The sequence below is a fragment of the Mauremys mutica genome, chromosome 3 (assembly GCF_020497125.1).
Source record: "Mauremys mutica isolate MM-2020 ecotype Southern chromosome 3, ASM2049712v1, whole genome shotgun sequence".
Taxonomy (NCBI): domain Eukaryota; kingdom Metazoa; phylum Chordata; order Testudines; family Geoemydidae; genus Mauremys; species Mauremys mutica.
This window is the reverse complement of record NC_059074.1, coordinates 159,081,723-159,096,447: the sequence shown is the minus strand read 5'-3', so window position 1 is coordinate 159,096,447 and position 14,725 is coordinate 159,081,723. Positions and strand designations below refer to the sequence as shown.

At 46.7% G+C, this 14,725-nt stretch overlaps 1 protein-coding gene across 1 annotated transcript in view; it reads left to right on the top strand.

Moving 5' to 3' along the window:
• CAPN2 (calpain 2) overlaps nt 1-14,725 on the top strand; it is a 50,178-nt gene that overhangs the window by 4,510 nt on the left and 30,943 nt on the right. The window contains exon 3 of the mRNA XM_045010995.1: nt 14,220-14,338. Coding sequence (XP_044866930.1) covers nt 14,220-14,338 — 119 coding nt within the window. The remainder of the gene's footprint in view (nt 1-14,219; nt 14,339-14,725) is intronic.

The window sequence follows — 14,725 nt, the reverse complement described above, 5'->3', positions numbered from 1 at the left end:
CTCTAATTAACCTGTGGTAACCTCTCCTCAGTCCACAGGTTCTGATCATTCTGGGGCTTATACACCTCCTATCAATGACTCTCCTGCTGCCATTTGGCCCTGCTGTATCACATACTACAGTTAATTTTCTATTCTATAAAGGTTCTAATACCACCCTCATCACTGTAGTGTCTGAGCACCTTTCAGTAGTGTCTTAAGTAATGTGACTAATAGCTGCTGTGTGTGGTTTGTTCTCTTGTCCTCTCTGCAATGTGCAGTGGGCTGCTTTGGTTTTTTTTAATTGACAACTGTGCAGCGTGGATCCACTAGTCCTGCAGTTTAAAAAAAAAAAATCACTGAGGAAGGAAATGTTGTATGTAATTTCATTGGGTACAGGAGCATTTCTGAGCATTCCCTTGGGAACTACTTCATAATGGACCTTCTAGTGTATTGACCCATTTTGATTTTAAAACACTATCAGATTGGGGCTCAGGGGTGTGGTGGCCTAGTATGGTCTCATCTTGACATTTCTTCCTCCACAATATGTCTAAAATCCATCCTTTTCTTTCTGTCCAAAGAGTCAACACTCTCATCCAGCATCGCAACTCCAGTCATGACTGCTGTGGTATTTATTATGTGTATTGCCAGAGCACCTATGAGCCCCAGTTATTGACCAGGTTCCCATTGTGTTATGCACGGTAGAAACACAGAACAAAAAGATGATCCTTGCCTTGAAAAGCTTAATTCCTTCTGTTTGGCTGCCCTAACACCTGCATCACCTCCATGCTGCCAAGATCACCTTTCTTGTTTGTTGTGATGATCACATCACTCTCACACACATTCATCTGAGACCCTCCTCTAGCTCCCTGTTGCACTGCATAAAATTCAAGCTTCTTGTCCTCGCCCTCTGTGCCCTTAACAACTCTGCTCCTCCTTCTCCACTCCCGTCTCCTGTTACATCGTCCCTTGCCACCTCTGCTTCAGTCAACCCTAGCACTAAATGTTGTGGTCTCATCCCTTGAGCACACTGTGCAGTCTGCCATGACTGGCACGTCCTTTGTGCCTCAGAGTAAATACTGAGTGACCTAAAGCAGCCTTGCCCATGCGTGTCTGGCTGGACAGTATCTCATTTTAAAGATCTTGGCCTCTTTCCGTTGGTCACTTGTTTGGAATTGTCATATTTTTTTCAGTCTGAATGACTGACTAATTTTAAGTTAAAGGAGAACAACAAAACAAGAAAGAACAAAAGTCAGATCTCAAAATGGCAGCTGGCCCTGCACACCGGCAAGCTCCTGAGAAATTTAGACTGGTGCAGTACAGGGAAAACAAAGCCATGAGCACATATACTATATCTCTGAACAAGCTTGTGTTAAGCTAAAACTAACACAAGGGAATGTATATCCATCCCTCCTGATGTATATGTCTATTACTGGCTCATTCCTGAGCTGCCTGCCACTGAGCTTATGCAGCTACAGTTCCAACCAGTTCCAGGAGTAAAAAGTTCAAGATGAACCACAGAGCAAGGTGAAAGTCTAGGGAGTGGCTATTCCAGGGAGGGGATCTAAATCCTGCAGTGAAAACTCTCAGTAATCTACTCCAGCCCCCAGGCAGTTAGCACTGCTAGGGCTGAACTCACCAGACGAGAGCTTCTAGGCCAGACTGCAGTACTGTGCTGGCAGGTGCTAGCAGGGGGAAGAATGTGGATATGGGCAATGCTGCAGGAGAAAGAAACTGGTTAATGAGGGAGTAGATGATGAGGCTATGGGGTGTAATGTAGTCCTGATTTTTTTTGTTTTATTTTTTTTAGTGCAGGAACTCTGCCCTGACTGCTGTGATCCCTTCCCCTCCCCGCCCCAGCCCCGATGTGTTTCTGTGTAAAAGGCACCCTCCATGTGTTGTGACCTCACAAGTCCAGTGCATGTGAGGTCACAAGTGCAGGAACACCTTTCCCACTGGTTCCCACCCCACTACTTTATTCAGCTGCAATGCACTTATCTATAGAGAACGCTTTTTGATTTCAGTTTAAAGTGATAAAATGCAACTAACTAAAGGGAAGACTCTGAGAATCATTGTTTAGTACAAAATACAAAGGGACAGACGTTCCCGGTATTTGCAGTTGTGTTTTCACTATTGCTTTTTCCGTTAGAATTGGCAAGCAATTAAAGGCCAAAAGCATTAAAGGTCGATTTTCATCAGAACAATGTGGAGGCAAGACACCCTTCGTAGTTCATTTCAGATCCTACTGCTGCTGATTTCAATTTATGGTTATAATTTTTGCACTAATGAGGAAACTGGGTTTTGGTTCTTTTCAGAAAGGAAAGTGTTATACGTGGCAATCAGAGCGACTTCCTGCTAATAATAAGTAAGGCACAATTTCTGTAAAGAGTTCTGAAAATCAGAAACCCTAGTTACATTGTGACAAACCTCTGGCCACCTATGGTGTCACAGTTATGATGACACTGCACATCATGACCATCCAGAAAGTCACCATTACAGCAGGGATAGAGAACTCCAAAACCACAAGATCCTACCTCTTAAACTGAAGGAGCATCTCTCTTATTTGCTCACAGTATGGAATGTATTGTTGAATAGTTCTAATTTTATCCAGTACAGGGCAGTGACACACACAATAGCCATTCATTACAATCTAAAATGTATAATACATTAGGTTCACAAAAGCATCAACTATCTCCCCTTTAGGGTTAGTTTGTTTTTTTCAGGAGAGATGATTTTATTATTATTAATTATTATTATTATTCCACAATTCTTACAGTTCTGGTGACAATTGTATTTAGTTCAGCAACATCAGCTCGAACATTACTCACCATGGTATTTGGCTAAAAAAACCCATCAAATGGGATGTAGTGACTCATTGTGGCAGAAGAGAGGAAACAATGGCCATTGCATAGAGGATGCTTCTTCATTCTTTACAATTTTTTCAATAGGAAGTCACCATGGTATCACAACACTGGAGCATACACAGCACGGTATCTCTCATCTGTGTTTAGACACAAATGGCTCCTCCCTAGAAAAAAAGTTTGAAAAATATAACAAAAATCAGATAGGGCAAAGTCACAAAATTAGATGCGTGTTTTCCTATGATGGGATTACTGTGTGTGTGTGTGTGTGTGTGTGTGTGTGAGTAACCTATCCATTCCCATCACTCACACAAATTAAAACCTGGAAATTAAGTATCCGAGGGGTAGCCGTGTTAGTCTGGTTCTGTAAAAGCAGCAAAGAATCCTGTGGCACCTTATAGACTAACAGACGTTTTGCAGCATGAGCTTTCGTGGGTGAATACCCACTTCGTCGGATGCCACGATGCATCCGACGAAGTGGGTATTCACCCACGAAAGCTCATGCTGCAAAACGTCTGTTAGTCTATAAGGTGCCACAGGATTCTTTGCTGCAACCTGGAAATTGTAATGCCTTATCAAAAAATCAGTCACTGTACTCCAAGTAATGATCATGTCTGCAAGGTGCTTCTGATGGGAAGCCCATCTAGGAGAAGAGAGTCTAACAGTGGACATCATAATGCAGTTTACCACTGACTATAAAGTGTGTCACATGGAGGCTACAAGTGTGTGGACTATCTTCATTTGATCAGCTGCATTCTGGGCTTGCTTGGTTGGTTGGTTTTTGACCCTAGCATAGGCTGGGAAGTTCTTGGAATTAATAGCTTTATAATATTATTTGTGGGGGTTCTCGGAGCACCCTGGACTGTGAGTCATCTTGTTACCCCCTGCCTGCAACGTGAGGGAGTCTTGCTGGTGGTAGCTGGGTGTCAGCTGCCTACCACTACCACCCTTTCAGGCACTCTCCTCTGGACTATGCCAGGCCCGTCCTTGCTTTTCAGGTTAACAGTCAGTGCACTCCAGTCCCTGAGCCCCTTGAAGCATTCCCCTGTGATGTCCAGTCCCTGATACCGGTACTCACAGAAATCCCAGATCCTCTGCCCCCAAAGGAGTAGTGTGCCTCAGTTTACCAGTTTTACCTTAAAGCTCTGTCCCTGTAAAATGTACAGCACTTAAATAACCCTCCTCTTCTTTTACTACAAGAAAGAATAGAGATAGCAGAGTGTGGCAGAAACAAATGGTTACACTACAAAACAAAAATCAGAAAATGCAAACTAGGGCCTACGCTTATTAATAGTTACCTTTCCTCTCTAATAAAGTAGGTTTCCCTTGCAAAGTTCAGTCTGTTGCAGAACTGGCTGGCTTCACAGACACCAGAATCCAGATTTTCACAAAAAACATCCCTGCTCCACAAGTTTCCTCAGTGAATGGATACAGCGTGTCTCTCCCCGACTTCTGTTATGCTGAAAAATCTTTTGTCTCTATTCATAGACAGGGCGATCCCCTATCTGCTGTTATGTTCCTCTTTTACCTCCAAGTAGTTTCCATTGTTTGCAGTTGTCTCTGATGGTTTTCCATTGTTAGTCTTGGGATGCAGCAGTGCTAGACAATTAAGCCTTGTATTATATCATTGGCTAACCGAGAAGGGGTGGCAACTCGGTCCTGCTGGAATTATCCCATGGTCTCATTTTTAGTCCAAGACCATAAAGCATACTTTCAATATAGTTACATTATTCCTTAAATATTATCTGTACATGCATCTCACAATGATTGAGTCTTGATACATTATGAACTTTCTGTAGCTACCTTACATGTTACCCCTTATGGATAAATACACTACAAGACATGTATTTGGTGTAGTGAGTTTGTCAGACCTCAGATGAGAGTTGTTTGCAAAGAAAATGGGGACCCTCTGCCAAAGGGCCTCTCTGTGACAATAACTTCACCCTCTGCTAACAGTAATCCTACCTTGTGTGTCTTTTTGGTCTGAGTCTCTTGCGCGCGCACACACTCAATTTCTTACAAGCTTGGGCTCGAAATCACAAAGGCACTAGCAGCCTTCACGTTCACTTTGAGCATGTACCAGGCCATAGGTGCCGACTTCCCTCTGCCCCGTGGGTGCTCAAACCCCCAGTCTCGCCCCAATTTCACCCCTTCCCCCAAGTCCCTGCCTCTTCTCCGCCTCCTTCCCTGAGTGTGCCGCATCCCTGCTTCTCCCCCTCCCTCCTGGAAAGTCCAAAGCACTGCCAAACAGCTGTTAGGCGGCGGTGGGGGGGGGTCGGAAGCGCTGGGAGGGAGGGAGAAGGAGGAGCAGGGATGCGGCATGGAGCGGGGTGGGGGGATAAGGAGGCGAGGAGTGGGGAGGTTGGCTGCCAGTGGGTGCAGAGCACCCACTAATTTTTCCCCATAGGTGCCGACTCCATGGGTGCTCTGGGGCTGGAGCACCCATGTGCCAGGCTGTTGGGCAGCAGGCCCTCACCCTTATCCCTGGTGTACAGAGTGAAGATATTTCAGATTATAGGATTAAGTCAGTCAGAAGCCACATGCTACTGCAACAGTGGGGCTTCCTGACTACTGTTGCCAGGTACCAGTACTGCCTCACCCAGTACCCCTCGGTCTACATCTTTGTTTATCCAAGAAATGCTCCCAGTCCAGGCTTTTTGAGATCTCATGGCAGATAATTAGCAGCGGATTGTCACAGCTGCTTCCTTCTAGCCAAAACCAGCTGTGATGGCTTATTTGCATTTCCTTAGAGCAGGGGTTCGCGCAGCTCTCATTGGCCAGGAACAGCGAACCACAGCCCCTGGGAGCTGCAAGTGGCCATACCTGCGGATGCTCAGGTAAACAAAGCGTCTCACGGCCCAGCAGGGGCTTACCCTGAACAAGCGGCGAACCAAGTTTGGAAACCCCTTCCTTAGAGGGTAGTTTAAATACATACTTCCACTGAACCTCTGCAAATGATTCATGGGGGAGTGCTGACCCCATCATCTCTCTATATTTAACGGAAGAGTAGCTAAACTCTTAGAAATATTAATGAATAATCTGTCACAAGTGAGGTATATTAATATTTCTAACATTTATGACTATAATCTAAGTTAACACACCAAGAGACAGGTAAAGATAGGATGAGGAACACTATATGCAGGAAAACACAATGACAAAAATAATGGGTGCCTCATACTTATCTAAGAGGAAGCTCCATGCAGAGCATGCCTAGACAGATGCCCAGTCTCCCACTGCTCCACCAGCACTTTCCCAGATGATCTGGACATACCAGGGTTTGTTCCTCAGGTAGGCTTGCTCTGCTGGCCTTCGCTGTGGTGGAATCACAGCAAGATTTCTGTAACCTGCCACTCCTTTCCTAGAGGTTTATTAGACAGTCTGTTCTTTCCACACAAAGTCTCTGCCATCCCCTTGGGCTTGGCATTCCTGTCTCTGCCCAAGGACAGTCTCTATCCAAATCTGTCAGATAGCTAAGCTTGTAAAAGATGCCAGTCCCTGGATTTCAAGGGTGATGGAGCAGTGTTCGCCCCCCCCTCCCCCCGTTTCCTCACACATGGCTAAAATTCCATAACCAGGCTTTTTACTTGTACAGCCTTCAATTTACTATGACTCACTGGGCCAAATTTCCAGTAACCGCTGGAGTAGTGGGGCCTGAACAGTAACAATCGTCTACTCAAGGTGGTCCCAGTTCTCACATCTCTTCCACACATGGAAACCGTCAAAGGCTCGCTGCTACCCTTCACTTCCTGGGCTTTGGGGGTGGAAAAGGGAGAATGTCATGTGCCTGGTATACACCCCTGGAGCCTGAGAGCAGGGGCGGCTCCAGGCACCAGCGCAGCAAGCGCGTGCCTGGGGGGCAAGCCAGAGGGGGCAGCCTGCCAGTCGCCGTGAGGGCGGCAGTCAGGCTGCCCTCTGTGGCATTTCTGCGGGAGGTCCGCCGGTCCTGCAGCTTCGGTGGCAATTCAGCAGTGGGTATGCCAAAGGCACGGGACCAGTGGACCTCCCACAGGTAAGCCACCGAATCAGCGTTACCGGTGGACCTCCTGCAGGCATGTCACCGAAAGCCGCTTGACTGCTGTGCTTGGGGTGGCAAAATACATAGAGCCACCCCTGCCTGGGAAGCTCCTTAGAGAGGATTCATGGGTACAGGCTCCAAGTTACGTCAGATCCAACCCCCTGCAAGCCCAGGGAAGAAGGCAGCATAAGTTACAGCAGACAGACGCAGAGAAGTTTCCAGTATTGTTACGGTTACAGTGAGCTCACCCCCAGGCTGTTGTATTTGCACTGTGGGTTGCATTGCAGGTTGAGCAATCGAGGAAAAAATGCCTCCTCACCTGAATCTCCACAAGTTAGGAGTGTAGAACTTGCCTCCAGCTGTCCCACCCGGCCCACAGAGCACACAGGCCAGGGGACCAGCTGTAGCTTTGCCCCATGTCTCCTGTACTCCACTCTCAGAGACAGGCAGCTTTATCTACCTCCCTCCACCAGGCACTACACACACCCCTGGCAGCCCCTGCACTCTTCTTCTTCAGGCTGATCTCACTCTTGGCACATGGCCATTAGCTGTGAACCAAGTCTGGTAAAAGGTGTCTGGTTGACTAACAACCCTGGAAGCTGAAATCCTTTCTGTGTGCAGCTCCCACACGTAAACCTTAACCCTGAGCAGGAGGGGGTTGAGTCTCCAGGACCCATTCAGTGTCTGGACTCTCTGTGGAGATGGCTGGGCCCAGTTAATGTAATGGTGGGTTTGTGTGATTTGCGGGTCAGTTAACAAGTACAAAACAATCAGTGCAGTTCACGCTGGCGGTCAGCCAGGCATTGCCCTTCAGTCACTGCCAAAACAGGACAGATTGCACTGGGCACTGCGAGGTGAAGGCTCTGAGTTCCACAAGGGTGGGATGTTTGCTTTGTCTAAGTGCTGCTTTCAGTGCTTTGCACTACAACCAAGGGGGGGAAGCCATTGCGTACTGCTGTGACGATGACCCATCCCAGCATGAGGGAACAATGGAGCCAAAGCCCCAAAAGAAGGAAGGGAATTAAAACGCTCAGTAGCCAATGTTCCCACATTCAGAAGGAGAGTGTCAGCTGGACATGTGAGAGGAGGAAATGGTGGGGTGGCCAGATCAACACTCTATTGATTCAAAATGTGCTCAGAACTCTGCAGTACAGCTCAGCTGTAATGAACCCATGCCACATACAGACATATACAATAGCCATTAGCAGGGATGGAACCCAGGATGTACCTTCAGTGCCGAAAGCAAAAGACCCTAAAGGAGTAAAGCTGTTAGCTGGGCATAAGCATCAGGCTCTTAATTTTGCTGGGCCCTCTCCATCAAGAGAAACGTGATCTCATCCACCCCCACCTAGGGTGACCAGATGTCCTGATTTTATAGGGACAGTCCTGATTTTTTGGGTCTTTTTCTTATACAGGCTCCTATTACACCCCACCCCTGTCCCGATTTTTCACATTTGCTGTCTGGTCACTCTACCCCCACCACCATATCCTATGAACATACTTGTGCTCGCAGCTTTCGTTACTATTTTTATGGCTAGTAGGAAACTATTTATCACTCTTTATTGTGTATGATAATGCTATGGCGTGAAGCATCTTAGTCAAAATACCAGTCCAATCTATACCTGTCAATGGCTCCAGGATTTTAGGAAGAGCTCTGCTCATCCTTAAACCTCCTTTCCCTTTCCTCTGGGCTAATAACTTCTTTAATTGTCCTGGTGGAGACAGAGTGAGCCAGTGTCCAAAACCCTCTCCGTTTAAGGATTAAGAAAGAAGAACTTGTGTAAAAACAAGATCCTCAGTGTGGAAGGAATTTCTGGGGATTCTTTTCCAAGTGCATCTGAACCCAAGTGGAGCATGTGACTGTTTGTTTGGGGATTCCCTGGTAGAAAAACAGAGGAACAATGACACTTCTGTGCAGACAGGCTGTGTAGGGGAGAGCATGAGGCCTCTGCACTCATTAGCCTAGAGGGCTTGTTGCAAGGGGCCCTGCAACCTTTCCCTCCACAAATAGGATCATTGTGAGGCTCTGACTAACCCATGCAGCAGGGGACAGAGGTGTTTGTAACTAATTGCAAACTCATCCAAGGCCAGAAAGGACCATTGTGATCATCTAGTCTGACCTCCTGTTTAGCACAGGCCAGAGAACTTCCTCAAAATAATTCCTAGAGCAGAGCTTTTAGGAAAGCATCCAAGCTTGATTTAAAAATTGTCAGTGATAGAGAATCCACCACGACCCTTGTTAAATTGTTCCAATGCTTAATTATTCTCACCATTAAAAGATTACACTTTATTTCCAATCTGAATTTGTCTAGCTTCAACTTCCAGCCATTGGATCATGTTATACCTTTCTCTTCTAGATTGAAGAGCTCATTATTAAATATTTGCTCCCCATATAGGTACTTATAGACTGGGGTGGGCAAACTTTTTGGCCCGAGGGCCACATCAGGGAATAGAAATTGTATGGCAGGCCATGAATGCTCACAAAATTTGGTTGGTGTGTGGGAGGGGGTGCAGGCTCTGGGGTGGGGCTGGGGATGAGAGGTTTGGGGTGCAGGAGGGTGCTCCGGGGTGCAGGAGGGTGCTCCAGGCTAGAATCAAGGGGTTTAGAAAGCGGGAGGGGGATCAGGGCTGGGGCATGGGGAGAGGCTCAGGGGTTGCAGGCTCCAAGCGGCATTTACCTTAAGTGGCTCCAGAAGCAGTGGCATGTTCCCTCTCTGGCACCTACATGAAGGCGCGGCCAGGCGGCTCTGCGTGCTGCCCTGTGTGCAGGCACTGCCCCTGCAGCTCCCTCGGAGTGCGTAAGAGCCAGAGCGGGGCCATGCTGCAGCTTCCAGGAGCCGCATGGTGCGTCCCCGACCCTGCGCCCCGCCGGAGCGGGACCGAGCCACGTGGTGTGGCTTGCGGGCCACGTTAAAATGGCTCACGTGCCTTAGTTTGCCCACCCCTGTTATAGACAGTAATCAAGTCACCCCTTAGCCTTCTCTTTGTTAAGCTAAATGGATTGAGCTCTTTGAGTCTATCACTATAAGACGTGTGAATAGTCTGTTAAGAATGTATTTCACACCCCCAATGCCTTGTGTCCATATCCTCTGCCCATTTCCTGAGCACTGCGGCGTTCCAAAATGGATCTAAAGTGCGCGGAGCTCTGTTCCTATTATGACTTCCCCTATACTTCATCTTTACATTTTTAAGGAGTCTGCAAGGGCAGTTGCCATTTTGTGAGGCAAAACTGATGAAGCATCTTACAGAGGAGACATGTGCTCTGTGCACTCTCATGGGAAATTGACTTCTGCTCTCTGTCATTGTACTTTAATCTACAGCTAGAGTCATTCCAGCTGGAAGTGTGTGTGTGTGCTTGTTCAATTGTCTTTTCCTGGAAAAATAACATCCCAGCTAACAAGGACTCCTCTACAGCAACAGAGCTGGCCATTGGAGCTTGGTTAAGGGGTGGGTTTTAAGGTTTATTTATGTTTCATGCCATTTGGTATAGGAAATGGGAAAAGGAAGAGCGACTCAGGTCTGCAAATTATTTTAAAAATCCACCTCTTCCAGCTCTTCCTTGAGATGTACTGAGGGATAAATCCAGCCACCGGGATCTATTGACAGAGAAAAACTGCAAAACAGAGGGGGTGGAAGGAAGTTACAAGATCCCCGTACTCCTCAAAAGAATGGTGTTTGTGCTGCAGCAGTTAAGCTTGTGGCAGCACTTTATGGTGGATTAAGGCTAAATGACACCACCCCAGACTTCCTCCCAGACACCCGTATGAACCCTGCTCTTGTTCCCATTCACAAGACTTTGATCTTCTTTCCAGTGCTGACAGCTGGCCATCTGACAGCCACTGGTTAACTGCTGCTCCATCCAGCCCCCTCTTGCCATGAGTCTTGGACCCCACAATCCCCCACAGCCCTTTTGTTCTCCAACGCCTCATCTCAAGGCTCTCTTCTATATTTGGGGTGCACCGGGAGATGAGGAGCACTACTTATTTTAGAGATGGGGAAACTGAGGCAAAGACCTTGTCTTACCCAAGGTCATAAAGCAAGGCAGTGTCAGAAAGGGGAATGGAACCCAGGAGTCCTAACTCTTGGCTTCCTGTTCTAATCAGAGGAGCCTTCCCTTATACGCTACAGGAGAAAAAAATCAGTTGGAAAAGTGCAGTCAAAGGAGCGTACCCTGGAACTCAGCTCTTTGGGATTGTGAGGCTCTTTAAAAGCACTAGTTACCTCATTAACATGCTGCTCAAAGGGTCTGTCATTGCACATAAAGGTGATCTTTCACTATTGAACTCATGTTTTTTATTTCCAAGAATAACTGTAAAAATAGATAGTTTACTCTTTGTAGGGAGTCAGTCTCCTCTTCCTCCCCTTTGCGAAAGCATGTTTTTCTGTCTGTCTGTAGGAAAAGTACAACATTGCTGGTACTGAACGTGAGGCTCCAGCCTACAGCCAGCGTGTACGTTGGCTTTGTCCCAGAGAGGGTAGAAGGGCATACCGCACTAAGAAACAGGGCTGGCCTTCAGACCTTTTCTGACTCATGGGTGGCAAGTCCCAGAAGCTGGAACTTTGGGCTAGATCAGGAGGGCTTCAGTGAATTTCCACAGAGACAAATAAGAAAGGTTGGGAGATCGAAGGACTTTGGTTTATTAAGATCATTTAGGAGGATGCCGTACATGGGAATTCGTGACAGATTCAGTCCCTAGGGTACGTCTGCAAGAGCAAATCTGCAGTTGCTCATGAACTGGAGAGGAGTGGGGGGGCGGGGACAGGACACGTCCTCTGCTTGCCTAGGCAAGTACTGGCCCTACGAATAGAGGAACACCCTTGGAGCTGCTGTACGTGCCTAGAGGCACCACATTTTCTTTCTCTCTGTGCTGCTCCGTTCCCTAATTTGAGATAAGCACAGAACGGCTCGTTTTCTTTAAAATACATAAAATGCATTTACGTGGTGGAGCTCGTTGTATCTTGTGCCTTTTATAGAACAAACAAAGAAAAAGAAATCTGGGCAAAGGTGAGTCCCTAAAAACAGAGTCTAGAAAATACCCACAAACACAGAAGGCAGTGCGCCCCACGACAGGGTTCACAACAAACTAGTCAAAGGGATACAGACCTAATATCCAACTACTTTCAAACTAATGGAGCCCACGCTGGGGTTCTTCCAGGAACAGCTGAAAAGGCATCCGTGGCCCATTATAGACAACAGTGTTAAGGAATCACAAACAGCCCATTTCCACCTCTTCTTGGAAATGGCCTAAAATTATGCCTATTTGTCAGTTATGCCTAGAGGCAAAAGTGATGGCTTAGAACAGGGAAACAGAACAGGGGAAACAGCCCATTTCCACCTCTTCTTGGAAATGGCCTAAAATTATGCCTATTTGTCAGTTATGCCTAGAGGCAAAAGTGATGGCTTAGAACAGGGAAGGAGGCTCTTCATTCCTGAATAGGTCAGGCAGCTAATGTACAGAAAGGAGAGTGAGCCCTGCAGGCCTGGAGAAGCCAAGGAATCATCCTGCTGACTCAGCAAGGGTAACTGGCATTATCTTTGCAGTGGAAGGACACAGGGCAGTAGTGATCCCAGTCCTAACTGCATCTTCTTCTTAAATGCACATAAAGCCAGTTTCATTCATCGCTAATGTTTGTTTTTATCAAGGATGGGCCAAGCCACACCAAACTTCTTGTGTAATGTACGGCTGGGTGCTGTTTAAAGGCCGTCCACAACTGAAACTCAGCAGACAGGCATTGAATTGAATGGGCCATTGACTGTAAGTTACCTGCCACCCCACCCCTAGAAGGCGTGTCTCCAGATCAGGACTGAGGCACATTGGCAGGGCAGTGTATGTAGAAATTTCCAGGGCTGCTACCTGTGCTGTGGTTTGATAGAGGACTTCACTCGCCAGGGCTGGCAATCCAGCACCTTTCATCAGAATCAAAGTCACTTCATGTTTTGTAAAGGTTGCTGTCTTCTACTGCAGTGGTGATTGCTGTCACGCTGTCCGGAGTTGTTCACGACTGTGGGTGCCAACCTCAAGGAAGACTGTCAAAAAGCAGGGCAGACACCTCAAACTGGTTGTATGTTCTCTAATTAGACTTCACCAACCCAGTAACAAATATGAACTCCTGAAGTACTATAACAGTGTTATTATGGAGTCACGGACAGTCCCCCGGGCATTCCAGTCTATCCTGTCACCCATGCAAGCTGGATTTAGTGATAGTTGGTTGCTATCCATCAAGGATCACAAAAGATTCAAGTTGCTTCCAGTCCCAAGAGACCAGTCACTTACCTCAGGTCAACTGGTACCTCAGATCTCACACCAAAGATAATGCTTGTAGCCAAACTAATTAGGATATATTAACTAGGAAAAAGAAATTGAGCGTTATTTACAGATTAAAGCAGGCAAACATATGCACAAATGAGTTACAGTCTATGGTTCCAAAAGGTGACAGAGTTGTAGTAATCTGTCAGCACTGAATGTCTCTTAGGGCTAACCCAGGTTGATCCCGGAGATCTCTGCTTTTGTTTCCTAGCTCCAGCCCTGTGAGAGTTCAACAGCAGGAGATTAAAAATTTTCTTGTTCGCTATCTTGATTTCCTTCTTCCAGAATTCAAGCTGATGGGATGAGCCCTTTTGCATGTAGCATCTTCATGGCTGTGTAGAGGCAGTTAGCGATGTCTCACAATGTCCCATTTACTTTTGGTAGAAAGGATCAGGTCTTGTCCATCAGGCAGGACTGACAGGCTGACCGTTTCAGAGCAAACATGTTTTACAGCTATAAAGCAAAAATGTAAATATTACCTTATAGCATGTGATAAAGATAGTACAAGTGAGATTACGAAATGCTTGTAAATTGCTGCATGCACTAAAGTCTAAATACTAAACGCGTTGTTATAAGTTCAATACCCATCTGAACCATACTAACACACAGGTGGGAAAGATTGGTTTCCAGCAATAAATTTGTCAGTGCTTGGCTGAGGCCTAAAGCCTTGGCAAGAGCCAGCACCTGGTTTGCCAGCGTCACGGCTGCGTTTCAGTGATGGGTCAAGTGATGCTAGTGCAGAAAGTTTGCAATTATTCCTAAAGTTTGTCAAGCGCATTGAGAGGGGCCATGTGTTGGTTATTTATCAGCACCATCATCACTATAGCAACGCTTCCATTCGTTAAGAAACAAAACAAGATTCTCTGTCAGACCCAGGACTTGACCACCTGGTTATAGGCTTGTTGGTCTGATGAGTTATGTCAAGTCGCTGAGCTCTCAGAAAAGTAGAAGCATAGAATGAAGCAGAGGTGAAATCTTTCCCTGACCCTATGCTCAGGCATACAGAAATTCCTTCACAGTACGAAAACTAAGGGCTAATGCTTTCTGGTGTATTCACAGGTGACTGCTGGCTGCTGGCAGCCATTGCGTCTCTCACCCTGAATGAAGAGATTCTGGCCAGAGTTGTTCCCAAAGATCAGAGCTTCCAGGACAAATATGCAGGAATCTTCCACTTCCAGGTACCTGGCTTCTGCCTTTTGCTAAAGAGTCATATACTGACAGAATGTGAGGAACATGGTGGGCCGGATCACCTCATGTAAATTGGTATAGTTCCATTGAAGTTAATGGTGCTGCACCAATTTATACCAGCCGAAGAACTGAAATGGCATATTTTGGTTACTGTGTCTCTCCAAGATCAGTGGTGGTCTGTCAGACTGGAGTGTGAGTTTCATTCCAGTCCTGTAGTGTTTGTTGTCCAGATCCACTGTGTAGTCCCCACAAAGGGCCATTCCCTCCACTCTTACACTAGAATGGAGAAGTGAAGCATCTCAGAATAAGGCAGGATTCTTCCAAGGACCCACCACCAGACTGACCCTGGATACGGAAACCATTATCTGTCTTGGGAG